At 40.8% G+C, this 27,930-nt stretch overlaps 2 protein-coding genes and 1 long non-coding RNA gene across 5 annotated transcripts in view; all 3 read right to left on the reverse strand.

Annotated features, from left to right (window-relative positions):
• Window positions 1–6: 6 nt before the first annotated feature.
• Window positions 7–11,138, reverse strand: LOC121709158. The gene is made up of 3 exons (XR_006031854.1): window positions 10,892–11,138; window positions 2,215–2,220; window positions 7–17 (listed from the first exon to the last, which is right to left on the reverse strand). It is a non-coding gene; the product is annotated as an uncharacterized LOC121709158 (long non-coding RNA).
• On the reverse strand, window positions 2,544–27,167 carry sra1 (steroid receptor RNA activator 1). The gene is made up of 6 exons (XM_042092300.1): window positions 27,155–27,167; window positions 8,058–10,896; window positions 7,535–7,660; window positions 5,735–5,982; window positions 4,783–4,891; window positions 2,544–3,748 (listed from the first exon to the last, which is right to left on the reverse strand). Exons 2-6 carry the CDS (start codon window positions 8,080–8,082, stop codon window positions 3,549–3,551), a joined length of 708 nt encoding a protein of 235 aa, XP_041948234.1. The 5' UTR covers window positions 8,083–10,896; window positions 27,155–27,167; the 3' UTR covers window positions 2,544–3,548.
• The window catches only part of apbb3 (amyloid beta (A4) precursor protein-binding, family B, member 3), a 28,525-nt gene continuing 11,767 nt past the window's right edge, over window positions 11,173–27,930 (reverse strand). For 2 of the 3 annotated variants that reach the window (XM_042092297.1, XM_042092299.1), the window contains 12 exons: window positions 25,785–25,972; window positions 25,533–25,600; window positions 23,316–23,367; window positions 22,323–22,469; window positions 21,828–21,955; window positions 21,151–21,156; window positions 18,623–18,737; window positions 18,307–18,394; window positions 16,036–16,119; window positions 12,334–12,449; window positions 11,968–12,147; window positions 11,173–11,408 (listed from right to left, as the gene is read on the reverse strand). In XM_042092297.1, the coding sequence (XP_041948231.1) occupies window positions 11,184–11,408; window positions 11,968–12,147; window positions 12,334–12,449; window positions 16,036–16,119; window positions 18,307–18,394; window positions 18,623–18,737; window positions 21,151–21,156; window positions 21,828–21,955; window positions 22,323–22,469; window positions 23,316–23,367; window positions 25,533–25,600; window positions 25,785–25,972 (1,397 nt within the window). In that variant the 3' untranslated portion in view covers window positions 11,173–11,183. The remainder of the gene's footprint in view (window positions 11,409–11,967; window positions 12,148–12,333; window positions 12,450–16,035; window positions 16,120–18,306; window positions 18,395–18,622; window positions 18,738–21,150; window positions 21,157–21,827; window positions 21,956–22,322; window positions 22,470–23,315; window positions 23,368–25,532; window positions 25,601–25,784; window positions 25,973–27,930) is intronic. The other variant, XM_042092298.1, reaches the window with a different exon arrangement.

The raw sequence follows: 27,930 nt of genomic DNA on the forward strand, positions 1-27,930 counted from the left end.
ATGATAATTCATGTACCCTTACTGTAAAGAATTACTGGACATGTACTGTAAATGTTACAGTAGATGGTAAATAATTAATTAAAATATAGAGACATATTAAAAATAGACAAAATATATTTACCTAATAGACTGTTCCCAGGATTATTCATAGATGGGTGTGACAAAGTTGGGTGTGAACTGTGTCACGTTTCCAAGGGCACATGATGGACACATGATGAGGAAGAGTCTAAGCCATACCAACACGGCAGTAAAATAATCTTTAGCAACAGGCATGACTGACAAGAAATAAATATCAGCCAATGGTTGATGTTCTAAAAAGTCTTACCAGTTTGCGAGAAAGAAAGATTAGGATCTGCTCTGTTTCCCAGCATTCCTGCTCACATTACGGAGGTTGCCGCTGCATTCTGGGATGCTATCCAGTTGTCACGAATACTCCTCAAAACTAGTTACATCTTGCTTTGGACTAATCCATAAAGCTGGGCTAAAAACAAATGATTAGAAGATAGTGTTTACAATTCTCGTTCTTGTTTTGTTTAAATAATGGGAAGTTCCATTCTTTCTCCAACATACTGTTAAAAGTGCAAAACTCCATGGCAATATCTCTGTTTCTTTTGGCACTATGTCATGGCCAGCCATAAATACTTAATTATGAGTCAACACAGTTCAGTAACTCTCTACTATGTTATGTTCAGCCAGTGAAATTTATGTAGTTTTCCTTCTTGGACAAACATCAGATTTTTTTATTGCTGGTACAGTACATGCCTATAACCTAATTCCTTTCATTGCAGACACTTGCAGAAAAAGAGTGCCTGCACAACTTGAAAGCTTTTTTATCAAACACACACATTCCCGGTGACAGCTTGTTGGCCAGGCTTGGGAGTGGCCTACAACATTGAGGCAGCGTTTAACAGTAATGAAAATGCTCATCTGTGATGCTCATGTTGAATGAATCACCCGATCACCAATGAGATGTCCAAACACTGGGACCAAACACAAATGTTCTGTGACGCTCTACTGTTGATACAGCAACAAACAGAACTGAAAGTACTCAGAATTCTGTTTTTTTTTTTTTTTAAATAAGTGGGACCTCCAGGGAGTATTTGCAGACATGAAAGTGGATGGTAAAAAGATGTCATTAGTTCAGACACAGTCTAATAGAAGTGACACTGCACTGAATCATGATCATGTAAAGCAGATGTCCACGGATTAAAACTCATTCTGTGCTGTGGAACCTAAGTGTTCTTTATCGGTCCCTAGACTACCTGTACCTAGCCATGCAGGGATGGCTCTGTCTGTATCGGTTCTGCCCTCTGGATTCAGGATTCCACTACAGACTCCAGAACCATCGGCGTGTCAGGTAGGTAGATTCAGGTAGTGCTAATTTAATTTTTATCAAACAGATTTGTTATTCTTTAAGCAATAACCAGTCCTGTGTGTGCATTATTCTGCTGTTGCTGTTCTATTATAGTCATTACCAAGGGACTATTCCACTGTTTTGTAGTTCCTCTAGAGTTAGACATATACACACTGCCGCCCAGTGGTGTAAGGTGAGTAGTGCAGCAATAAGCATGTCAAATCCAATGACAATATCAACCATTTCTGTTCTGTTCATGACCTTGTGGGTACAAGTGTATAACTTAATAAAGTATTAAAAGTATTAAAGTATTTAAAGGTATTACAGTATTAAAAGTGACTAAAAAAGTATTTGTTCCCAGGTCAATTGCTCATTGTGCAGCTTTGACCGTCAATGAGCAAAGCACAAAAACACACATATGGATATTAAAGGTATCCAATGTAGGCTCCCCCTTAAGTTGTCGAGTATTTTTGTATTTTACACTGTCGTAAATACCACTCATGGCTTGTACCCTTCTATCTGGACACCGTGCAGGTGGATGTTTATCGGCTAGAGCAGTGGTTCTTAACTGGTCTGGCTTTGGGACCCACAATTTCCCATGTTCATAAAGTCACAACCCATATATTTTTTTAGCGTTCAAGCCAACGGATATGGTGAGCTACATGGTAAGACACACAAAGTGTCTGTAGACCTACTTGTTTGGAACATGCGGATGTTTGGCATTACATTTGTGAAGTCTTCAACTCCTGATGTCACCTTTCAAAGTAGGACAGGTTTGACTTTGACAGGGGTGCCTTGTTTCCATGTGGCATTTTAGTTTTAATGGTTCCATGCTTTCTTGTGCCAGCAATTCACTGCACATTATTCTGGGGTTTCTGTCCTATTTTGTCCTCAATTTATGGGAATCCATATCCTAGCCTACTTCAAATATTCAGGATCACAGCCTACTAATTATGTCTAACATGACCTGTCACATTAACATTGCCTATGTACATGGTAATGACTGAAATTGCCCACAAATAAAGTCTGTTAAATTAAAGGTCCAATATTAGATCTAATAAGGTACCATTTTATTTATTTATTAACCACAAGCTCCGCAATTCACCCAGAACAGTTCCGTGACACACTTTTGGGTTCCAACCCACCAGTTAAGAAACACTGGGCTAGATAATCTCAGACCGGACATGTGGATTGACATGGCAATATTACACTGTTTAATACAAATAGTAGGATATTGAACAATTGCCGTAAAAGCTGTTCAGGTAAAAAAAACTTGCATAGGACGCCTTTAATGTTAAAGAATAGATTATGTTTTAAATGGATGAATCACAGTGGATATTTAGTTTGGTGTGTGCAGACATGAAGAAAAACTAACAAAAAAGTTACCAATGTATGGTCATTTATGATAATTATTCATTCGGAAGATTATTTTCAGATTATTTATATTGTAGATTATTGTAACAAAGAATTTTGTCCAGTAACAATTAACTGTCAATAACAATGAGTATTATTTTCTTTCCCTTTGTTGTCTTTTAAATGTGCAAAACAGGTAAAATGGAAACAGAGAGGTGTCAAAAGTGGAAAAATTATTTAGAAATTTCAGATCCCAAAGCACCAGCACTGTATTCCCTCACAGAAACACAAACCATGGTTACTGATAACAACCATGATCTGAACAACTGAAGAAAATGGAGAATCCAATCAAATACACAGAAAATTGTATACTTAATGGATATTACACAGTGAAAATGCTTGACAACAAGCTTGACATAGATTATGGCAGAATGGCCTTAAATAAACTTGAAGGTTGACTTCTGATTCGAGAGGTATGATTCCTGAAGACAAATGAGAGATACATAGCATTGACTTAATCACACAGATTTCATGCATAATTCCAAGGTCTTAGCAAGTCCATATAGCATTAACTTTCTTTTGCGGTGTAGTTGTCTCTCTTTGACTGTGTCTCTCTGTCTGTCGTGTACAGCTAGAATAAGATAAGGCAGATAGACAGTAGAAGGATGGAGGAGAATGCAGTCAATGAGTCGAGCTTGATGAGTCAGCAGCTTTGAAGTTCCCCCATCATTCCACACTGTCTGGGGAGAAAGTTCAGTCTCAAGAGGTATGCAAAGGAAGCCCTTCAGCCACATGATTCCCACAACCTTTTCAGATGGCTTAAGCACAAGTCCAAACGAGACTACTCAGGATTGGGATCGTCAGATGTGCAGCTCGGAGTCTGCTCGGCGTCTGCAGCACACAGGTGTTCAGGCTGAAGGTTTCGGGTCTCTGCAATTAAGCGCTTGACCCCGACCATCCACTGGCTGACCTCATTCACGTGGTCAACAATTAAAGATCGATGGATTTCATCAGCTGCATTCCAATTGTGGCTTTTTATCTCTGCATTGAGGAACAAAATTACTTAAGTGACTGAGTTTCTACATTGACAACACAGCCTTCAAAAGGTGTTCATTTAGCTAAGAAATAAGATTTAACACAGAGGACTTCAATCTGAAACCACAATGCACACCTTGGACACACTTCAGCACATGGACACACTTCATCCCATGTGGTGTTACCAATACTTGCAGATACAATGCGGAATCAAGCATAAATGAGTTCAGAGATCAGTAGCAATTTAATTTAACATATAAGAATATGTTGACTGTACAGTCCTTTTTTTAAAGTTTTACCAACATTGTGTGGCTTTGAAGAAATTCCCATTCAAAAGAACTTCCTTGTTTGTGCAGGAACACACCTGAGCTGACTCACCCAAGTTTGCATGTAGGATCGTTCTCTGCATTTAATTAGCAACATGATCTTGCCTAGTATTAACGGGATTTAGCGCATTACCTACCGTGACGTACAAATTAGAGCCCAAGGTATTTTTGTGAGCTGTAAAAAATAATATTACCATCCCTGTGTACGTGTAGTCGTGTACTAAACCCAACAAGTAGGAAAATGTGCTAGGATGTGTGGAGAGATTCAAGTGTTCAGTTCAAACAGTCATACCATTTCAAAGTATGGTTCCCCTTGGTCAAACTAAGGTTTTTGACCATATTCAAAGAATGGAAATTGGATCCACTGGATCATATATTGGTAAGGCCAATATCAGATTATGTTTATGTTCATGGTTCTAAGCAAAGAACACATCAATAAACATGACATTAACATAACAATTAAAATGATATAGCCTTAATAATAATACAAACAATAATATTAATGATAGACTAAATCCTAACATTAAGATTATTATTGTGCATGTAAATATGGTCACTGTGCACTGCCTGTTGGTCGTTTCATCCATGCAGTGAAGGGCACATTGAAAAATAATGTTCCTATCCATCATGTGAATTCAGGAGTTAACATATGCACCCAAATTCTAAAAATGATTGTTCTCTTTCCTCTCTTTCTCTAAAGGTTAGACCACTGACCTTGAACCAGAAGATTCATCCTCTTCTTGACAGGAAGTGAAAGCTTCCCACTCTTCCACATATCCTCAAACACCTTCAGACGTTTGTCAACATCATCACACACTTGCTTCTATAGGTGACAAAGAAAAACATAACAATTTAAAACTCATAAAAAATATAGCATTTATACTCTTGACAGACTATACATATTTTTAAAGTTACCATGTGTACATGAACATTAATAGGTGTTAACATCAGAACTGTAAGTATAAGTTCTAAAAGAATTCAAAGGGCTTAGTTCCTCAAAAGCAAGATTGAAATGTTCTATCCTTCAGTTTAATCAAAGATCTGAAGACATAAAAGAAATGACTGACCTAAATTACATTCATATATCCAGCATACTACTCAGCTATCAGGGATGGCATAATCTGACCAATTCTATGATTCTTTACAGGCTCTGGCCAAGTCTGCAATTCTGTCAAAATTAAGATTCTTCATATTTGAGCTCAACAGCCAATCAAATTGCACTTCTCCCTTCCACGCTCCTGAAGCAACATGTTGATTTCTTGGAATTGTTTATGGCTTAGCCTAGTCCGAGCTATGAGTTTACATTGATAGAACTGTGCACAAACGCATCTTTTGAGTGCACACAATGAGCAGAAAGCTAGAGGCCTTTGAGAAGCAATTTGCTGAATTTGACAGAAAAGTCCATTATATCAGAATCACAAACTATACATGTAAGACATAAGCACTCTTTCTGTAGTTTTTCTGAGAATGTGCTCACCTGTTGGCACTGCATTACTGATCTACAGAGGAAAACTCATCTACTCAATATTACTTTAGTGTTAAAGTTGTACAATTCACTGAATTTAGGCCTAGCTGCTTTGCATGAATAATGAAGAAATGGGAATGGATAAGCTCAGTAACTAGCCTACTTCAGATTGAGGACTGAGGAGTAATTCATGTTATTTACCTTAACAGATTTCCTACAGGCTGTAAGTGCCCACTGAAGGAGGGCGACAACCTCATCTACACTGGGCTCCCCTTCTGAGTCTGTGATGGGAGACTCTGTCTGTGCTACCCCAGGAGACGGCCGTGATGGCGGGGCCAGTGATGCGGTCATACACAGGGGTGGTGGGGTCATTCCACAACTCGGTGGCGGTGTTGGATTTGCGGGAGGAGTGGAGAGACTCGGTGGAGGGGGTATCCCTGGAGACGGGCCTGGTGAAAATAATTAAACTAAATTATATATATAAAAAAAAAAAATTTGCACTGATGTTCTGCTGCACTGCTGTGGACATAATTAATGTGATGGATGCTCTCGTTAAGTGGTTCAGGGCTCTATGTTGTTTTGGAGCCACGTCTCCTATTTGGTCATTCTGGCCATTTCATTGTCCTGTCTTGTATTCAAATTAGCAAATAAATAAAGTATACAGCGGGTGAAATACGTACTGACGTTTCAACCACAGGTGGCACTAAAATCACTGAATAACTGAAATTGAAAAGGATATCCCCACCCCTGCTAAGGTACTCTCAGGTGATCACGTCAGAGCAAAATGTGGTTATTTATTCTTTCCATCAATGCTATTCAAAACAACACAAAATGCACCAGAGATCAATATGTTTTGTATAGCATTGATAAGTAAATAACCAAAGGCAAATTTTGCTCTGACGGGATCACCCGAGAGTACCTGAGCAAGGGTGGGGATATCCTTTTCAATTTCAGTGATTTTAGTGCTACCTGTGGATACTCTATACAAAACATATAGATCTCAATGGTGCATTTTGCCCATGTTAAAGGTGGGAAATAAAAAAGAAAGATTTGCATAAGACAGGTCAAATTGGTGTTTTTAAAAAGAAGGGATCATGGAGATTACAGAAAAAATATTTTTAAAAATCTTCGTACATTCCCACAAGGTGTTAATGTGCTCTGAAAATGAGATCCAAAATGATTTTTCAGACTTGTGAGGTCTGCTGTTCAGACCCTGAAGGAATTTATTTTCTGTTCACTGCTTTTTATGAGAGTGTTTCTACTTATCTCAATAAGGAAAATAAATTAAGAGCCTATGTTGAGTACAAATATGTCTTATGAAGGCCTAAACAGAGGAACACTTTGAGGGACAGCTATGACCACGCAGGATACTATTCCTATTTATGAACCAGCATGTAAAATTTGAGCCTCCTACATGATTTAGTTCTTGTGTTATTAGCTTGTGAACTTTGACAAAAAAAAAGAGGCTGAACAAAATCGACACCCCCCTCCCCCCGTAAAACTGGCTTTATCTTGGAAAGTATTGATCTTACATAAAAGTTATTTTACAGTGTGTCTCCTGAGTACCATAGGTACACCTAATTTTTTCAGAATTTTTTGAGACCTAAGTGTGTGGGCCCTGGTTGAATTGACATGACCCAATAGCAATCTACAATATTTTGCTTAAAAACTATCATTAGTGTATCATTAGTGTATTCATTATCAATTTTTGTCATCTTGTTAAAGTCATAGTGGATGCAGATGGACATGGATGACACAGGGGAATCATAGATAAGGTCATAGATATAGTGGATAACGGATCCCATACCAGCTAATTACAAGAATAAATATACAAATCTGTTGTGGTTTGTTATTTCTATTTGGAGAAATAAATCAGTCAATCCTTCAAGTGGTAGTCACCTCAAGTGCTATATAGGATGAGGTTAGACACAGCACAGACAAGTGGCAGCCACAGAAAATATAGTCCATCATAGACAAGTTTTTCTTTTTCTTTTTACATACTCTGAGGTCCAGAGAGTTGAGGAGGTGGCACTCTCTTATTGAGTAGACGTTTGGGGCCACTGCCTTGAGCCGTTTGTAAACCGTAAGAAAATTGTGGGGGGTCGTTCCATCCACGCTCCTGATTACCTATCCATGAACACAAACAAGTTCAAAACAGTGATTATGCCACAACATATAACTCTTAAAAAGTATGCTAAAGCGACACTAACTTTAGACACTAAACCCATTTATCAGATCTTGCCATAAGTTGACAGTAGACTACTGATTTTGATAAGATGAAATACAACATTACCTTGTTATGCTACAACATACTTATTTGGAATTAAAAAGCACTGTTAGTGGTTAGCTCGGATTTCTATGATCAGGCTACATTCCATCAGCTGATGGACACTCGCCGCATGTAAACAATACAGTAAGGCCACGTAGCCGATTCGGACATGGCCTTAATTTATATGGTCACAGTTCTCTTTGAGAAAATAGGCTACGGTAACTTAGGCTACTTATACAGTGTGTAAATACTTACCCGGTTTGATATACATGTCTGCCATTGCGATTTCACCTATCTCAATACATTAAATTCTTGTATATCCGGGACACGTGAGCACATTTTCCCTTTTTTTTCAAGCCAGGTCACGGATATCCGGTTGCTCTGTCACACACGCAAACATCTCCATTGTGCACCAAGCGCGCTTGCGCGCGCCAAGAACCCAGAAAACAAATACCACTAATAATCATGTTTTAAAGAATTTGCTAGCTTTATTACGTCAAATTCAAAAGCTATGGTTAATCCTTGATTATTTTACTTAAATTGTATCATGATTAATAGTAGCCTAATGGAAATTGATGACATCCTATCCCCTGAATGTGGGCTTAATTGCTAGGGTATGCTATAATGCATTTTATTTTATTGGAGAAGGCTTTTTAAAATGCACAAAGTATCCATGTATATGTTACCGTGGGTCTTTATGAATTACTGAGGGAAAATTAAAATGAGATGTGAAATGTAGTCTCCGGAGAGTTGCATGACCAACACTTCCTTTAAATGTCATGAATTAGTAATTTATACCCCAAAGCTTTGATTTGTGTGGTAGGATAATTTTAGCAATAATGCTGCCATATCATAGAATTTGTGTCATGAGTAGGCAATATAATAGTATCATATAATCTTCATACATGAGGAAGAGAGGACTATCAACTCATGTTGTGCTATCTGCAGATTCATTACAATATAATATTTGCAAGGTAAGCTAACCTTTCTTTGATTATACAAGATATGAACCCTATGCTAATAATAAAACAAATAGCTTGGGCAGATTTTTGGAAACAGTTAATCTAATGAAAAGAGTAAAACCTGGTCATTACATGTTTTTTATGGCAAAATTGTCTTAGTACAGTGTTCTTAGTAAATTTAAAACACTGTAACTTCTATTTGCACCTCTGAGCCAATTCCAGCTGAACATGGATGCTGTCCATACACTTGTTTAATTACAGTTCAGTTGACGCAGTTTGTATTTACAATAGTGAGAATTATTGACTTTTGATGTGTTAATCAAATACCGATCAGACAGGAACAACAAAGATAATCAAGCAGTTTAATAGTCAAACATAGATTGCCACTGTGTGGATCCAGTCTGGTACAACAGTGAGAATGAGAACTCTCCATTAAAAAACAGCTCCATATACATGATCTAGTCTTGTGCTAGAGAACAGAGAGCAAGAGAGAAAGAAAGAGAAAGACGTCATTCTGATAGTATAAATAGCAAAATAGAGTAATTGATAAACACAAGGTGCTACATAACCACTTTGTAACAGTAGTCCAGACTAATTTTCCTACACAATGCTTTCTCCATACATTGGTCTTACATGCTGTAGTGACGTTGTCCTCACTTACAATATCGGATGGCTTCACCATCTATGTATCATTTAACCAATTTTAAGCAACAAGAAGACCTGAGTTGATTGATTTGTTATATAACACACACTGTATTCAAAGTCTAGGATAAGGAGCAGTTGCATATATAATGTGTAGGTTCACATCAGTGTTCTTTAGTGCCATTCACATGTATGCACACAGATTTCACAGCCTCTCAAAGAAGCATGCTTTAGGTTTCAGGGGCCAACATATAGCACTGGCGTCCATTTGTGTTGATGAGCAGAGAACTTTCAGGATTTGTATACATAAAAACAAACAACAGCCAAAAGCAAATGCCTGTATTTGGTGGAATTACCTACAGATGTCAATGCAACCCACTTGCCATTCAAGTACGCCAGAGCCAGAGCTAGAGCTAACTTTTTAGCTTTTCAGGTTCTTTTAATCATAGATCAATTTGGATAACGCTTCTGATTGGATCTCTGATTAATTTGATTTAATGCCTGTTGCAATAGAAAATATATATTTAAAATCTCAAATACCATTTAGAATGTGCATTCCAAGGTTTGTGCAAACTCATGCAGTGATGCCAGTAAGCTGTAGGGGGCAGTCAGCAAAAAATGTCTAAATATAACCATCCAGATGCAGTCATTTTGTCATGTTCAAAGTTTCTTTCATACCATTTTCTTTATAATCTCGGCAAGGTAAATGTTAATCTCTTTTTATAAATGGAAAAATGTTGTACTATGTACTGTGCTGGCTGCAGCCAGTTGACTTGTTGAGCAGTTCACTACGATGCATTTTGTCAGTCATGTGCTCAGGTTGTCTGTATTTTAACAATGAACTGGTGTTTATTTTATTGTGTTGGTGCAGTCTTGCTGTGTATTGTCATGAGATTCTAAAGTAGCATATGGGTTGAGTGTGAGCGAGTTCAGTTCATTTTGATCTGAATTATTATGTGTCAGGAATTTTAATTCCAAAGGATGCTATGCAAAAAGATGCTAGCCTCAATTTTCATATTGAACACAAAACAGCCACAGTTTTCAGGGATTACAGATACAGTTACGAGATTGACTTTCGGTAATAGTGTGAATTGCTTAAGATCTCTACAGTTTACTTTGGAAGTTAAAAGTGACCCAAATAAAATGAGTACATCTTCTACACACATTGAGTATACAAGGACCACGCTACGTTTTTAAAATATATACTGTTTTCCTATGTATTGAAAAAAATGTTTTGTGGTTGTTGGTCAATGGTCATTTTATTGCAGTGTTCTTTTGTTCCTTGGCTATACTTCCACAACTGTGGGAGTGATGTCCTAATGTTAAGTCGAAAACCTGTGTGTCGTCGAGATACATTCCTATTGGTGACACTAAGGAGTTCCAGGCTGTGGAATGTGAGAGCACAGCACCCAAGTATACCACACACCAGCTCAATTAAGATATGTATATCCACAGAGACAAAGCACTAGTAGCAGGAGACCAGACATGTACTGTAGTTAGTGTAGTTTTGTAAGCTTATTGTTGTAATTGTTGTAATCCTAATTGTTTGTATTTTTATTATAAGGGCTGAGTAATCCTTGGAAAGTGATTTCTGGACAAGCTGGTATGAATTTGAACATTTTATCTCTCATAGTCTTTTTTAATATCCTGTCTGGTCCCTCTTCTTTTCATCATGCTATACTTTTACATCGTCAGCAGCTACAGTGTTCTAGTACTCCCCTCTCCTGGCCTATGGTTCCACCCCCCCCCCCCACCCCACCCCACCCCACCCCAGGTGCTATGGTGTGGGCATCACCGGCTGTTTGTTTCGAAACGTCTCAAAGAAGGCCAGCATTCCCTTTTTGACACCAGAGGAGGCCATCTTTGGAGGCGAGTGTCCTTGGCAGCGCGGTGGGAAGGTGGAGCCGTCCATTGAGTTGGCGCGTTTGACCTTGGAGCCCGCGCGCCACATCTTCGACCTTGGAGGAGGAGTCTGAGCCACCAAGCACTTTTGGTATTGCACCTGCACAGTGTACACACACATAAACACACACACACACACACACACACACACACACACACACACACACACACAGTTACAGCATGTCTCTGATTTTCAGCCACAACACTCTCTGCTTGGTCTGCCACTATGGTCAGTGTAATGTTCAAACCTGCTCAGTGCAAGTGTATTCAGAAATCACTTGATGAGTAGGCCTACAATGTGTCCTTGTCTTCCGTACATGGATTAAACCTTGTCCTAGATTAAGATTTTTTTTTCACTGAAGATTTTCACTGAAGTCTTTTAGTCATGGACTAGGCTTAATCCATGTATGGGAAACCGACCCAGTGTGTTTTCCAAGACTACACTAAGCTATTTTATAGTTTGTTAACTAAAATTAGACATTAGGTTAAATATGGCATTCGAAGTGGCATTATCGAGCCAACCACAGTGATGCCAGTGTTAAACTGAGTAGCCTGACGTTTCCAACATCTGTGAAGAGAATATTAGATTCAGAGGTCGACGATGCTGCAGTGCCCTCTAAACGCTACGGGGAGCGAAGGCGACCCCTGACTCAGCATACCATGCAGGCTGCCTGCACCGCCTCGGAGATGTAGCCGGCGTCGGGTTCACACCAGAACACATGGCACTCAAAGCGCTGCGTCCCGGCGTCCACGATTATGGCGAAGGTGTGCATGTCGTGACCCACGCCCAGGAAGGTGAGGTACCTCACCTGAGACTCCCAGAAAGGCTCGTCTCCATCCTGAGACAGAGAACATAGAACAGAAATCTAGAACATAACAGAACGTAAACCGTTAAATGTAACGGAAAACAATGTTAATGTCCTTGTATATGAAAGCATGTTTGTATCCAAAGCAGCACAAGGACAATTTCTGGTGCACATGGACTGTGTCCTTCAACTGCAGTGTAAAGTAGGTCCTGGCCTCACCTCTCCCTTCCACAAGGACATCATGGTGTCTGACACATGGATCACAATGGGCTCCCACTCGTCTCGGTCTCTGGAGTGCAGGATGCTCTCTATGGCCCGGTTTAAAACCTCCATACCTTGTGAATACACACACACACACACACACACACACACACACACACACACATACACACATCAAATAATGTTCACACTAACCACATTCTAATACACCTCTACAGGAATTTGGGTAACAGTACTTAAGTACCCAGTATCATCATTTTAAACACATTCTTAGAGTTACGAGTCTTCATAATGCCTCATAATGGTTGCCACAAGTCTATATAATTATTCACACATCGTTATGACTGAATTCATTCAGAATCTCACATATCTGAATGCAGACATGTGGACTCGAGTCACATGACTTGGACTCGAGTCAGACTCGAGTCATGATTTTAATGACTTCAGACTCGACTTGATAAAATTCGGCATGACTTGCGACTCGACTTGGACTTGAATACTATTCACTCGAGACTTGACTCGGACTTTGCCTCTTTAACTTGTAATGACTTGACAGGTCTCGAGTCAAAAAATGAATTTCCTGATCGTGGACCAGTCACCCCAGAGATGCTTTCACCTCGCAACGAAAAAAACAAAATACACATAGTGGACACAAACAGGCAGAGCACAGTGATCAGTGCTGCTGTTACCACCACGCATCACGCACTGTGTGTAGGGCACCAAGAGACAGAGGAAGGACCAATAATAAATAAATATTAGCTTTACTGCAAACTGATTTGCATTTTTGTTAGAGAACGTTTACAATGTCAACATGTATCAACAGCATGTTACATAACGATGATCCAACTTGAACGTATGCTAGCGGCCTACTCCATTTAATTGAGAACGCGTCTCAGCGCGCACAAAAGGGATAGAAACGTGGGCCTATGAAGGGAAATCATGAAGGAAACAAAGACTAGATTAGAGGAAATTGCGGATTTATCTGGTACTCACTACTGTTATAAACTGTGAGAGCCAGGGCACTTTGACAGGCTGCAAATGGACAAGAATATGAAGAGTTGTCTTTGCTTTTGTGTAATGGAACTGGTGAGTCTTGAAGTCTTCAATAATTCGTTTACATGAAGCACATGATATTATGCCGATTGAAACACATTCCACGTAGCTAGGTGGCTACTGGCTATACCAGGCTCATAATTCACTTTTAATTGCAAACAGAAAATGTCTAGCAAGCATCATGTCATTACATGCTTTTATTTCCAAATGAATGAAAGCTGTTTGTGCCAACTTAATATCATGCGTATCGTTGTTAATATTGTGCTATACATGTGGCACAAACAATGTTTGAGTTTGTGGACTAGCCATAGCTATATTTGAATGGAGCTGGTAAAAAAACATCATTAGGAGAACGTGTGGACAGTGGCACACAATGGGCTTAAAGTGACAGTGCACCTTTTACAAATGAGTTAAACAGCATCACATGTATAGTATGTAAGAAATGAATACTTTAAAACAAAATTACTTTGTCATTATTATCCTTTAAATAAATAGAAGTGTTTTACTTTTACCTTTGTGGTTACTCAGTAATATTGTGATTTATGCTCTATTTAATATGCCATATAAGAAGCTTTAGTGAGAAAATGTACTTTTTAATCGCAATTAATATAGATTAATTCATTTCAAAATATGAGATTAATTAGTTCTTTTTTTAATCGTTTGACAGCCCTAATAAAAACGTAAAATATTTAACCGCAGCAATTTACTAATGTAGCCTATGTGACGATTCTTCTCGTCACCATTTATTGTAATCATTAACCATGACCTTGGCTTCTCTTATGAGTCGCCACTGGCAGACAGCCTAATAAATTGATTGCAGGCAAATCTGTGGCCTAGCACAGTGAAATGCAATCAGTCAAATTATTACTCATCCTTACAGTGGACACCGCAATTTGGAAAAACAATATATATTTGCTGCTATGAGTGTCTTGTAGCTATCCGTTTCGTACAGATTACTCAGGTATGCTCATGCGTATATTACACAGGTATGCGCATGCATATATCGTAAAAGATTTCAAGACAAAACCATTGAACATATTTTAATCTGTATTTATAAAACATTTTTACTGTAGATTAGATTGATGTGTTAAAATTATGATCGATAGTCTAATAATGGCATTATTAAGTGAAGAGCACCTGATGACTTGTTCAGGACTTGAAAAAGATTGGGACTTGGACTTAGACTCGACTTGGCTTTGAGGTGACTTGGACTTGGACTCGACTTGCCCTTCTCTGTATTTACTTGGGACTTGACTTGGACTTGACTGCTTAGACTTGAGACTTACTTGTGACTTGCCAAACAGTGACTTGGTCCCACCTCTGTCTGAATGTATCAGAATGTTTCTTTAACCTCCTTATAATGACAGCATCTTTGCCTTATGTTAGATGCTTACTTTATTCAACAAATGTTTTTTTATATTCATAATAGAAGTTAATTTATGCCCGTTACTATAATGCATTATGTATACTTTATGAACATTTATAATTATGTTTATAATGTTTCATGAATACTGCAGTTTTGTACAGTGTTACCGGAATGGGAATGCATACTTGTAAAAAAGGGGAAAAGTAGAATGACACAAATAAATTGCCTCCAGCCACACACCTCAAGCAACAGCAAACTGCATTCTGTTCCCCTTTTGTGCCTCTGTTACTTCTGCATTGAGTTGAAGGTTAAATGTCTGAACTCAGTGTTCCTTCTCTGAGACACAATGATGGATGTATCCGTTTAGCGTCTGGAGAGGGATCCACTGATGTTTTTAAAGAAATATCAGGCAAAAGGGCAATGCCATGCTGACCCTGACGGACTGAGAATGACAGAATATGTCCAGGGCTTTCCTACTGAGGATTAGGCCTCACAGCCCTCTGCTGCCACACGCGCTGTTAGACATCTTCAGTTAGTCAACACAAACATTTCACTCCCCAGATGTTTGTCATAATGATTGGTAGAAACAAGATGGCTGCACGTTCAATGCAAGTTTCTTTCATACCATTTTGTTTTATAATTGGAGCAAGGCTAATGTAAATCTCTTTTTCTAAATAAAAAAAAAGTTGTACTACTGTATGTACTGTGTTGGCATAGTGTTTGTCATAGTGGTTGGTAGAAACAAGATAGCTGCACATGCTTGAAATACTTTATATTTAAATATTTAAATGTATTTCAGTCTTGATTATCTTGTGGAGACAGAGCGCCAAATACTGTAATGAGACTGATTAGACCCTTGTAACTTTGCAAATATAGTAATTAGTGATGATAATTGCATAATTATTTGTGACCTCAGATTGGGGTGTGCTATGATCATTGATTTATCTAGGGTTCCTCTCAACTCAGCAGGAAGAACGCTGGGCCATTTGATCTATTTCCAATCAGTAGCTCTGCAAAGATCACACACTATTTCTGTTTGATCTCTTCCATCAAAATGAGACAATGCAATACAATCACAAAAAGGAACAAAGGTCAAACTGTCCGCACAGCAAAAAGGACTGTCCACCCAAGTATTTTTGCATCTAACTCACATTACTTTCAGGTTCTATGCAAGCGTGACTGTGCATAGCTGTTCACGAAACGTGCAACACAAGCTGTAACCTGAGCTATAACCCCGAGGTCACGAACAAAGTAGCATTAGGCTGTTTGCCAAAGTGACTCACCCATTGCCCTGGACACGGGCAGGTTGCCAATGTACTCCACTTCGAACTTCTGCACCCTTTGCCTCACCGCATCCAGGAAGTCCACTAAGACACACAGAACAGGGCCATGATTCACTTCCAACATAGTGATAAGATGGCGTGTAAGACTGTGTTGGATTCCACTAATCTAACTCCTCTAGTTTCTTTTGGACATAGTGCTTGTACAAAGTGCACATGTGAAAAGAAACTGCATTAAACTAAATGGAAGACAGTGAGTGAATAAAAAAAAAAGATGTATCAATTTTACTGTGTTTTTTTTCCTTTTGCCTGTTTACCATGTTGGTAAATCTTGACTGTAGCCTACTTCGGTGCTCATTGTTTCCGTAAAATCAACTGAACGGTTGAATTGTGGACAATCTAACCGATCTAAAGATGTATAGCATGTCCAAATTGAGAGAAATTGAAACACTGCCCTCTAACTTTTGTGTACATGATCTAAACAGCATAGAACTAGCTCAAGCGAGTGATCTGGTGGGCTTTATGGGGTAAAAACTTCCATGACCGGGCTTCTGCTTTTATTTATCCAAATCTGCAACCATACCAGGCCAGTAAGAGGGACCTGCGTCTAGTTGAGACTAGGCTTTTAATTTAGTTTTTATGCTGTGTCAGGTTTAGTTCTGTATTTGTAGTTAGTTATTATGACCGCCGCGCAGCGAAGCGGCGGTCATATAGGTTTAGTCAGATTTTTTTTTTTCTTTTTCTCATGCCCAAATTTCCGTCAATGAGTCCCGGGACACTGAAAGACCGGGGTACACGAAACTTGGTGGGCATGTAACCCCACATGGATAGCATGGAACCATCGTTTTTTTTTATCTGTAACCCCCCCGCTTGACTGGACCCCCGAAAGGAGGGTAGGGCAGACACAGTTTTCTGTGAATATCTCGAAAACCGTGGGGTTTAGGAGGACCATTTTTTTTGTATGTTGATCTCAAGGGGCCATGTCAACCCATTCCATAACCACTCATTTCATGTATAGCGCCACCTAGTTAAACACAAAAAAGTAAAAATGAGGTGTTGTAATTGAAGGTATCTGTGACCTAACATAGTCAAAACTGCACGAAATTGGAAGTGTATGATTATTATGACACCCTCTGTATGCATGCCAAGTTTTGTGGAATTCCATTCATGGGGGGCCACACAATAAATTAATTTATGTTACTATACACCAACTGGCCGGAGACAGTTTTCTGTGAATATCTCGAGAACCGTAGGGCCTAGGAGGTCCATCTTTTTTATGTATGTTGGTCTTAAGGGGGCATGTCAACCCATCCCATTACCACTTATTTCATGTATAGCGCCACCTAGTTAAAAATTAAAAAGCAAAAAATTAGGTGTTTTCATCACAATATCTCTGGCTGACAAGGTCAAAACTACACGAAATTAAAAGTGTAGGATCATTATGACACCCTCCGAATGCATGCCAAGTTTTGTGTACTTTCGTTCATGGGTGGCCTTACAATAAAATAATTTATGTGTACATTTAGTGACGTACACCAACAAGGATTCCCGGGACACTGAAAGACCGGGGTACACGAAACTTGGTGGGCATGTACCCCCACATGGATAGCATGGAACCGTCATTTTTCGTTTTGATCTGTAGCCCCCCCGCTGGACTGGACCCCCCGAAAGCTGTAGGGCCTAGGATGACCATTTTTTTCCGTATGTTTGCCTCCAGGGGTCATGTTAACCCATTTCATGTGCACACATGTGCACAAACAGATACACACACACACACACATACATTCACAGTAATCATACAGTACGTATGACACATACTCACACAGTAGATATATGTACGCTTGCATGCACAGGCACATACGCAGGCACAAACACAAGCACGCACGCATACACACACACACACACACACACACACACACACACTCACATAACATAAACATAACACAAACAATCAAGAATTTCTCAGAATTATTAACAGGCAAGATGGAGGTGGGGTTGTATAAAATGAATTTTACATGTGAAATCTATAAACTAATCATGTTTTGGTACTTGTTGTCTAGCAGATACCAGTGAGAACTGAGTGTGGATAATGCAATTTAGTGAGACAGTTAGAACCATATAGGCCTTTCAGCGTGATTTATTTTTGTGGAAAAAATGTGCTGGACTGGCGGCGGTCATATTTTGTACCGCTCTGCGGTACATCTAGTTTTTACACAGACTGTGTCATAGTTTCAGTGTCCTTCATGGTTGTTAATTGTGTGCTGCTCGGTCTACCTTGTCTGGGCAGGTCCTCTGGAGAGATGCTCTCCATTGTTAGAGACCTTGCCATGGATGGGTGCATGGCTGCTTTCTCTGACATGATCTGGCAACACACAGAGACAGAAATGCTTACAAACACACAACTTCTTACACTACATCTCTACAAACACTACTGTACATCTCTAAAAGAACACCCCAACTTTTTGGGGAGTTTTATGGTCAGGGTTAGGGTTTAGATCTGCAGAACAATGAATTACATCCTGATTAGCAAGTAGAGAAGACTCTGCGAAGCCTGAGAGAGCTGCGTGAGTTTGCAGGGGTTCGTGGTCACCTTTGAGCACATTTCGTGCAGCGCGGTGGCAATGGTCTTGGCTGGAGCATTGCAGCGGAACACATGGCACTTCAGCATGCAGGTGTCCTTATCATTTGCTACGAAGGCAAAGTCCCTGCAGGGGAGCAGAATCCAACAGCCAGTATGAAACAAAACATGGGGAAAGGGAAGACACTGGTTATGGTAAGAAAGAGAGAGAGAGAAAAAGACCATTGTGGACTTTGCTTGGAATGTGGGCACTGTTCTTTGTCATGAGTGTTGATGTGGCGACAGCGACACCAACACAATGAATGGGAAAATGACAACAGCATAAAACATAAAACTGTAGTCATGACGATGTACAGCATGTTTACTTCTTTCTGTCTGATGGCTCTCATCAGTCAGAAGTTTTGAAGCCACACAAAGAAGTGATGTGTCCGCACATCCACACATCTTTTCATTACTGACATGGTGTATTATTAACTTTTCTCATCCTGTCATATCAGGCACAGACGGACGGACAGACAGACAGGAAAACAGTGTCTGGTGCCATCATCCTTTTGAAATAGTGAAATATCCTTTTGAAAGTCGTTACCAGGATCTGATGGTCATTTTCAAAGCCTTAGCATGCAGGGCTGACAGATGCAAAGCAGTAGAGAGCAGATTACTGCTCAATCATGTGGGACATTAGCGCTTTGGCCTCTTGGCATTCTGTGACACAGACACTGGCATTAGAGAGGCACAGACACATCTCCATTTTCACCCAACTGTGACTGTTTTCATGTCCAATTTCCCTGAAAAGAACCCTCCTGGGCCACCCGCGGCCATGGCCTTCCTCCTGAGGTCAGACATGAGATCTTATGCAGGCAGACAGTCAGAAGGAAGGGGAAGTGGGAGGGAGGGAGCGGGGGGGGGGGGGGGGGGGGGGGTCAGGGGGGAGGAGCTGGCGGGATGCAATGCATTGTCTCTAAGTTGAGATTGGCCTGAGGAGAAGTGGCACCAGAATCTCTCTGAACCAGAGATTCCTCACAGCTCCAGAGCTAGCACTCACAACACTACAGCACGCCAGAGACGTATGAAACGCATGTATGTCCAGGAGCAGCAACTGCCTGGTTATAATGCATTTATATCAGTAATAATAATTTATCAGTTGCATATAATTTCCTATTAACCGTGTCTTTTGGCATGCATTACAGTTCAATAGTCAGTCTTTAACATAAAACACAGATAACTCATACAGTCTAGTCTTATGTATCGTACAAGCAGAATCCATTGCTTTGTTTTTGTATTGCTGAGATGGAACTATTTATCATGAGTAAATTCTATTGTCTGTCTTGTATACATTCCAACACATAGAGTTGCCTTCTCTTTATATAGGTCAGGGCTCCAGTCACTATGCGTGTGATGATATCCCTAAAATGCCTCCTAGCTTTTGCAGCCTTTAAATTATTTAATGACAAATGTGGGAGTCAAAAGGAATTGTGGATGAGTTTATCTTGAAGAGACTCAGGCTTGGGGACGCTCTTGCGCGCTAACTTGAGGGAAAACACCCAGTAAGTGAATGCCAACAGAGAGTTAAATCGCTGTGTTTCAGCCACTCTTTTTCATGTTCAGCTTCAATCGTTCTCCTCTGTGTTATTCAACAGTGGGTGTGAAAAACGGCCCAGAGGTGGTGTTTTGGTGTGGGTGTATGTCTGTCATAAATCCAGTATGTTCTGTCTAAACTTTCCGAGTTCAAATAATTGAATGGATCATGACTGTTTGTGTAAAAAGGAACATATTTTAGTTCTATGTCTGTCTTCTAGGAATGAATAATGAGTCACTTTAGAAAAGGAGTTGACCCTGTCATTTTGGCTGTTGAGATTTTTCTGATTCATTACATATTCAAACAAAACTAGAAGGATACAATAAACCAGGTCTCTTGTTCCTAACTGAGAGTTAACTTGATTTTAATTCACAGTTCAGTGAGTTGAAGTGAACTGAGTATGTTCATCTGTTGATACTATAGTATCTCTTAAGGGATGATGAACACACCACATCAGAAATGACTGCTGGAACTACAGGGTGTGGAATTTCAATGAGATAATATTCAATTCATTGCAACCAACTGGTGGTGACACTGAAAAACAGTCAATCTAAATAAGTCTAGAAAGAGCTACAGTATGTTGGCAACATGGACATAAACATTCAGAGGAATGTTCTGGATTCTGTGTGCGTTGCAAAGAAAAGTGTCACCCCCATCACCAGACATGCATGGAAAATAGAAGGAAGAGAGCATACTACATCTCAAATAGGTACTTGTAAGGTCTTGCTTAACATAGCAAATGTACAAAGTCTATTGAATGAGAGGAAAGCAGGTTCACCAGAAGCAATGGAAAAAGACATACAGCATCTACAGAGACTAACCCCGCAGTACACAATGATCATTTATGAGCAGACAGTCAATGCTAAGGACCATGATGTGGTTGCAAGCTGGCAAACCCATGAATGATATTGGCACCAAAATAATACTCCGATTTTTGTTTTCATAAAAAGGAAAAAGGGATTACCTGTCTCTGTATTCATGAGTTGCAGTTAAAAAAAAGAAAGAAAGTCATCTGTTAAAAACGCCTGATAGAGAGTTACTGATATGCAGCTGTGCTTCTGGTGTTGGTGCTGGACAACAGAGTGTCTGCAGCACAACACACTCTTATGCACATCACTATCAGACACAGTTTCAGCCTGATCTCATTCAATGATGTGTCCACAGCCTGCTAGGCAGCCTGTATTCTGATATTGCATTACCACGGACAGCGACATTGGATGAGGAGCTGACTCCCCCCACCACCACCACCCCACCCCACCCTTGTCCCAGAAGATTTCCCTAGAGTACCTGTAAATAGCTGCCCTTAGACTCACATTCAGCAAGCGCTAAAATGTACACGTCCAATCACTCAGACCGTGGCCTTCAATGCTAGTCTCGCCCAAGGCTGTGTGCCTACCATAAATAACAAACTTTGGACGGTCAAGGTCTCATTCAGCGGACTAAATGGTTTTTATGTTTCCCTGAGTTATGGCCAGTGTGGTGTAACTTGCCAGAAAGGTTTTTTTTTTTCTTTTTTTTTTTTCTAGAATTCTGATAGAGTTAAGGTTGTCAAAAAAGAAACAGAAAAAATACTGTCAAAGAGCTTTTTTTAAAAAAAAAATAGAGAGAGAGAGAGAGACAGAGTGGAGCAGAGTGGCTCACCTGCCGTTGTTGCATCCCACTCCCCACACACGGATGTTGATGATGGGCTGACAGTGGATCAGACTGTGGTCCACTGGGTCCATCAGGCTCAGGGTGTCTTTCTTCAGAACCATCATCATATCCTGGCCCTTTCAGGACACACAGGAGAGTGAGACTGGATGCGCTCCAATTCTGTGTTCTAAATCGGCCACAGATGGGGTCATTCCCTCAATGAATTAGCTATAAAATACTATGTTCTCCACAAATGTGGAATATTACCTGGGGCTTACAGAAATAGGTTTAGAATTCAAAGGGGAAAAAGCACAGGAACTGATAAGACGGCCAGCTCAATTTCTCCCACTCAAAAAAATGTTCTTTTTATTAAAAACTGTATTCAATGACCTCTATTCCCACAGACAGTGTCATTGTTTGCATAAATGCTGCTAGTGAAACCCTATCAGACATCAGCTCAGTTGCCCCTTGCGATGCGACACGGCCTGCCTGTGTTCAGCTCACCTCCCCCCAGGCCCCGACCGCGTCGCGGCCCTCCACCTTGCTGTGGGAAAGCTGCTGGATGCAGTTGTTCACGGCCAGACTGCTCTTGCCCGGGGTCAGCTCTTCCTCCGGGATCTCCACCCAGCCCAGCGAGCGGACGGCAAAGCACTGCACACAGATGCCAAGGGGGAACACAGAGAGGTTAGTCAGGAACTGACCCCATATAAGTATAAGAAAGTACTGTATAAGTATATATACTCTTTTGATCCTGTGAGGGAAATTGGGTCTCTACATTTATCCCAATCCATGAATTAGTAAAACAGAAACAGCACACAGTGAGGTGAAGCACACACTAACCCGGAGCAGTGAGCTGCCTGCTACAGCAATGCAAACCACATCAAGACCTTGATTCCTACACACCACAAGTTGTGACAAAAGGAAGAATGAGGGCAACAGGCCTCGGCACCCATCGAGCCCATCCTGTTTAGCCCAAAAAACCAGGACAGGTGTGCTTTTACCTCATTAGCCACAGGTAGTGACCTCAGTGCTTTGTAACCTAAACTATCCAAACAGAGGTTGTTAGTGTGACGAGAGGGGACCCTGAGGACCCAGAATGGTGGACCGAGCACTCAGGAAGTTCCGGAACTTCTAAAGCGATGACATTTTGGGTGAGGCTTCGGTCCACAGAGAAATGGATGTAGAATGAACTGGAGCAAGGTCTGGGGGGCTGGTGTTGTCATTTCATGCTTTTCAGTCTGTCAGCAGTGGAACATGGATCCTCTTTCACACAGTCAGTGGAATGTCTGAATGAGGTCGCTTTGTTTAGAGGGCACACTGCCCAAAAGGACCTCTCAACATAACTACTGAAGATGATGACTGCGATTTAATCATTCAATCATATATTTGAAACATAATCATTATTCAGAGAAAGGAGGGTTGCAGAAAAAGAAGCATATTTTGTGCTCAAAGATAATGTTAAGATTTGAGATTGCTTTCATATTTAAACATCCTTACCTTAGAGTCAGGATCCATGTTGGCATAGAAGTATTCCTCCTGCCAGGACTCCCTAGGGCACAAAGAAAGGTGATTAATCCTCTGTGAATCTAATCATAGAAATTACAAAATATACATTTGATAAGGTATGATTGTTTGTGTGTGTGTGTGTGTATGTGTGTGTGTGTGTGTGTGTGTGTGTGTGTGTTTGTGTGTGTGTGTGTGTCTGTCTGTCTGTCTGTCTGTATGTCATGTATTATTCTGTACCAGGGACACAAAGTAGCCAGTACCTCAGCCAAATATTCTGAGACTGCTGCTGATATCGCTGATATCCCTGGTACAAAATGATCATTACAATGTAGTCTCGGGAACAGCTGTTACAGCTGATACAGCTGTTTAGGAACATCCAAAAAAAGCATCCCAAAATCAGAGCACCCCAAACGGAAGAAAGAGAACAAAAACAACAGACATTTTCCGCCCTCCTCTAATCCACTAACTGACTCATCTCCCATTGCTCTCCACTTGCTCCTCTGTACTGTTCAATGATGCAAAATACAGAACTGGAGATGGCAGTGGTTAGTGTTCTGTCCAGACTCCACCATGACAAAGACATTCACTTGGGATCTCTTACCTTTTCCTTTGAGTCAAAGTTCAATCCATTTCCTCTCAACTATGTATTCTCATATTCCCACCCCAGAAAAATTAGTTAGAATTGTTTTTCAGTAAACACACACACACACACACACACACACACACTCTCTCTCTCTCTTTCTCTCTTTCTCTCTCTTTCTCTCTCTTATTTGTAGTTAGTATTGTGATGGTAATTGCCCTCTGATCAGGTCAGAAAACATACATGCAAGGAATCTTACAAGCAGGAGGTACTACGTCTCTCCTTGGTGCCAGCAGAAAACCTTGGCTAAGGCATTTCAGCCTCCTCCACTCCAGCACTCCCTGGAGGATTAATAAACTGAAATGGTCTCAATTAATCTTGCTTCCTATGGAGGTGCCTCCTATGGGTCACATCGGACGTGACATGGTAAAGAGTCCTGTGGGTGAGACTAAGTGAGTCTGGAGCTCAGCCAGGGCATTGTGGCCCTGTTTAGAAACTGTCCTTCCTTCGCTTCAGCATCTCTCTCTCTCTCTCTCTCTCTCTCTCTCTCTCTCTCTCTCTCTCTCTCTCTCTCTCTCTCTCTCTCTCTCTCTCTCTCTTTCTGCCCCTGCTCAATTGCCATCTAGTGGAGACAGCATCTGCTCAGGCAGAAAAACAGACAGTTGGACATTCGTCTCCCGGGGGAAAGGAAATGTGCTTTCGTCCAGTAAATTAAGCCATCAAGGATACTCAAATGAGGAAAAGAGATCTGCCTAGTTTGCAATTTCACTCTTTAACTGAGCCTGTGTTGCAGCCAGATTGTGATGTGCAAATTATTAGGGCAATGAGCAGTGCCGCCGCTATTACCACACACATCACTTCCTACATCAAGCCAACAAATAGGAGTAGCTTTACTGCAAACTGCTTTTCACTCTTCTTAGAGAATGTTTGCAATGTCAAAATGCACCAACAGCATATTACATAAGGATGATACTTCTCTCTCAATCTCCATTATGCAGCAGATGTAACTTGACCAATATGCTACTCCATTTAATTGGGAACGCATCTGAGCACGCACAAGAGGGAGAATGAGAGTGGCAGGTTTCAGCTGGCTTGTCACTGTTGATAATTGATATCTCTTTTTTAATATAAGAAGCTTTTAAAATGAAATCATGAAGGCAACAATGATGAGGCTAGAGGAATTTGCGGAGTTATCCGGTTCCCACTACTGACCATTTCTAAACTGTGAGAGGGCACTTTGACATAGGCTGCACCTACTGTGATTTGGAAAATGGACAAGAATATGAAGAGTGGTCTTTGCCTTTGTGTAATGGAACTGGTGAATCTTGAAGTCTTCAATAATTAGTTTCCCTTAAACTAAGCATTTACCTGAAGCACATATGCCGATTGAAACACAGTTCTGCGTTGAGCACCTAAATGGCCAACAGCGGCCCTGGCAATGAGTAATATAGTATGGGACTATTATTCATCAATTATTACAAGGCAGCATGATGCCACAATGTTCATCAGTTATTACAAGGCAGCATGATGCCACAATGTATAGTGTGTAGTAAACTGGATAGCGCTATAGGATAACACTACTCTGTGCAGTCTGTGTGCAATGTGGTGGGGGAAGGGGTATAGCTGACCTGTCATTGCTGGGGCCTCCAGGGTTCTGCCTGGATGAAGACTCATTTTGTTCGACAGCACCGATACTCTGGAGAGCAAAATATGGACACAGAAGAGATGACCATCTGTCACACTGGCATGCCTAGCTAGGGTTAGTCTGTATAATCCAATCAAGAAAAGAGCAATTATAAAAGCAGCCTATAATCTATATTGCAAAAACAGCATGTAAATCCATTGTCCTCTGGCACAGTGGAATGCTTAGAGGTGTTTACCTTGAGATTGCTGGCAGTGATACCGTTGATGGTGTTCTGTTCATCCTCGGCGCTGTATGACGGATGTTGCCACTGCGTGGTGCCAGTGGGCACGTGCCAGTAGTAGGTGCCCGTACTGTCCCGTATGGTGCGCCATCCTGGAGGTAGGTTGGAGTCCAACTCCAAATTCTGGTCTGCCCAGATATTATCTGTCCAAAACACAGCAGATTGTGACTAAGTCACCTGGGCCAAGTGTGTATGTAATCAGGTTGCTCTCTCTCTCTCTCTCTCTCTCTTGCCACCTCAGAGAGTTGCGTTATTATTATGACCGCCGCGCAGCGAAGCTTAGTCAAATTTTATTTATTTTTATTTTTTTTCGCATGTCCAAATTTCTGTCAAGGATTCCCGGGACACTGAAAGACCGGGGTAGACGAAACTTGGTCAGCATGTAACCCCATATGGATAGCATGGAACCATCGTTTTTCGTTTTGATCTGTAGCCCCCCCGCTGGACTGCACCCCCCCGAAAGGAGGGTAGGGCAGACACAGTTTTCTGTGAATATCTTGAGAACCGTAGGGCCTAGGATGACCAATTTTTTTGTATGTTGATCTCAAGGGGCCATGTCAACCCATTCCATAACCACTCATTTCATGTATAGCGCCACCTAGTTAAACACAAAAAAGTAAAAATTAGGTGTTGTAATCGCAGGTATCTGTGACCTAACATAGTCAAAACTGCTATGGAAATTGGAAGTGTAGGATCATTATGACACCCTCTGAATGCACGCCAAGTTTCGTGGAATTCCGTTCATGGGGGGCCACACAATAAATTAATTTATGTTACTATACACCAACTGGCCTGTAGGTGGCCGGAGACAGTTTTCTGTGAATATCTCGAGAACCGTAGGGCCTAGGAGGTCCACCTTTTTTTTGTATGTTGGTCTTAAGGGGGCATGTCAACCCATCCCATTACCACTTATTTCATGTATAGCGCCACCTAGTTAAAAATTAAAAAGCAAAAAATTAGGTGTTTTCATCACAATATCTCTGGCTGACATGGTCAAAACTGCACGAAATTGAAAGTGTAGGATCATTATGACACCCTCCGAATGCATGCCAAGTTTTGTGAACTTTCGTTCATGGGGGGCCTTACAATAAAATAATTTATGTGTACATTTAGTGACCATACACCAACAAGGATTCCCGGGACACTGAAAGACCGGGGTACACGAAACTTGGTGGGCATGTAACCCCACATGGATAGCATGGAACCATCGTTTTTCGTTTTGATCTGTAGCCCCCCCCCCCCCGCTGTACTGGACCCCCCGAAAGGAGGGTAGGGCAGACACAGTTTTCTGTGAATATCTTGAGAACCGTAGGGCCTAGGATGACCAATTTTTCTGTATGTTTGCCTCCAGCATACATTCACAGTAATCATACGTATGACACATACTCACACAGTAGACATATGCACGCATGCATGCACATGCACAAACACACATATGCAGGCAAACACACAAGCACGCACACACACACACACACACACCCACACACATAAACATAAACGTGTACACGCACACATGCACACAATTCACGAATTTCTCAGAATTATGAACAGGCAAGATGGGGGGTGGGGTTGTATAAAATTAATTTTACATGTGAAATCTATGAACTAATCATGTTTTGGTACTTGTTGTCTAGCAGATACCAGTGAGAATTGAGTGTGGATAATGCAATTTAGTGAGACAGTTAGAATCATATAGGCCTTTCAGCGTGATTTATTTTTGTGGAAAAAATGTGCTGGACTGGGCGGCGGTCATATTTTGTACCGCTCTGCGGTACATCTAGTTTCATTAATTGTCAGTAAGTCTTGCAACAAGTCTTGTGTTTTGCACTGGGACCACAAACACACCATTTCCTCTACTGCTTTTTCAACATTCCAGAGGCATCACACACACACACACACACACTTTTCCTTTTTTTGTGAGTTTGAGGGGAATCTATGGCACTGAGCTGACCTTGTTTTGCCTCCAAATGCTGTACACGTGACTAACCCAGCAGATGAAATATGATCCTCCATTCACATGTGTGTCAGACTGATATCAGGTCAAAATGCTGTGCGGGCGGCATTAGAGTGGGATTGGGCTGCCGCGTGCCAAGCTCCAGCG

This window comes from Alosa sapidissima, chromosome 5 (assembly GCF_018492685.1).
Source record: "Alosa sapidissima isolate fAloSap1 chromosome 5, fAloSap1.pri, whole genome shotgun sequence".
Classification (NCBI taxonomy): domain Eukaryota; kingdom Metazoa; phylum Chordata; class Actinopteri; order Clupeiformes; family Clupeidae; genus Alosa; species Alosa sapidissima.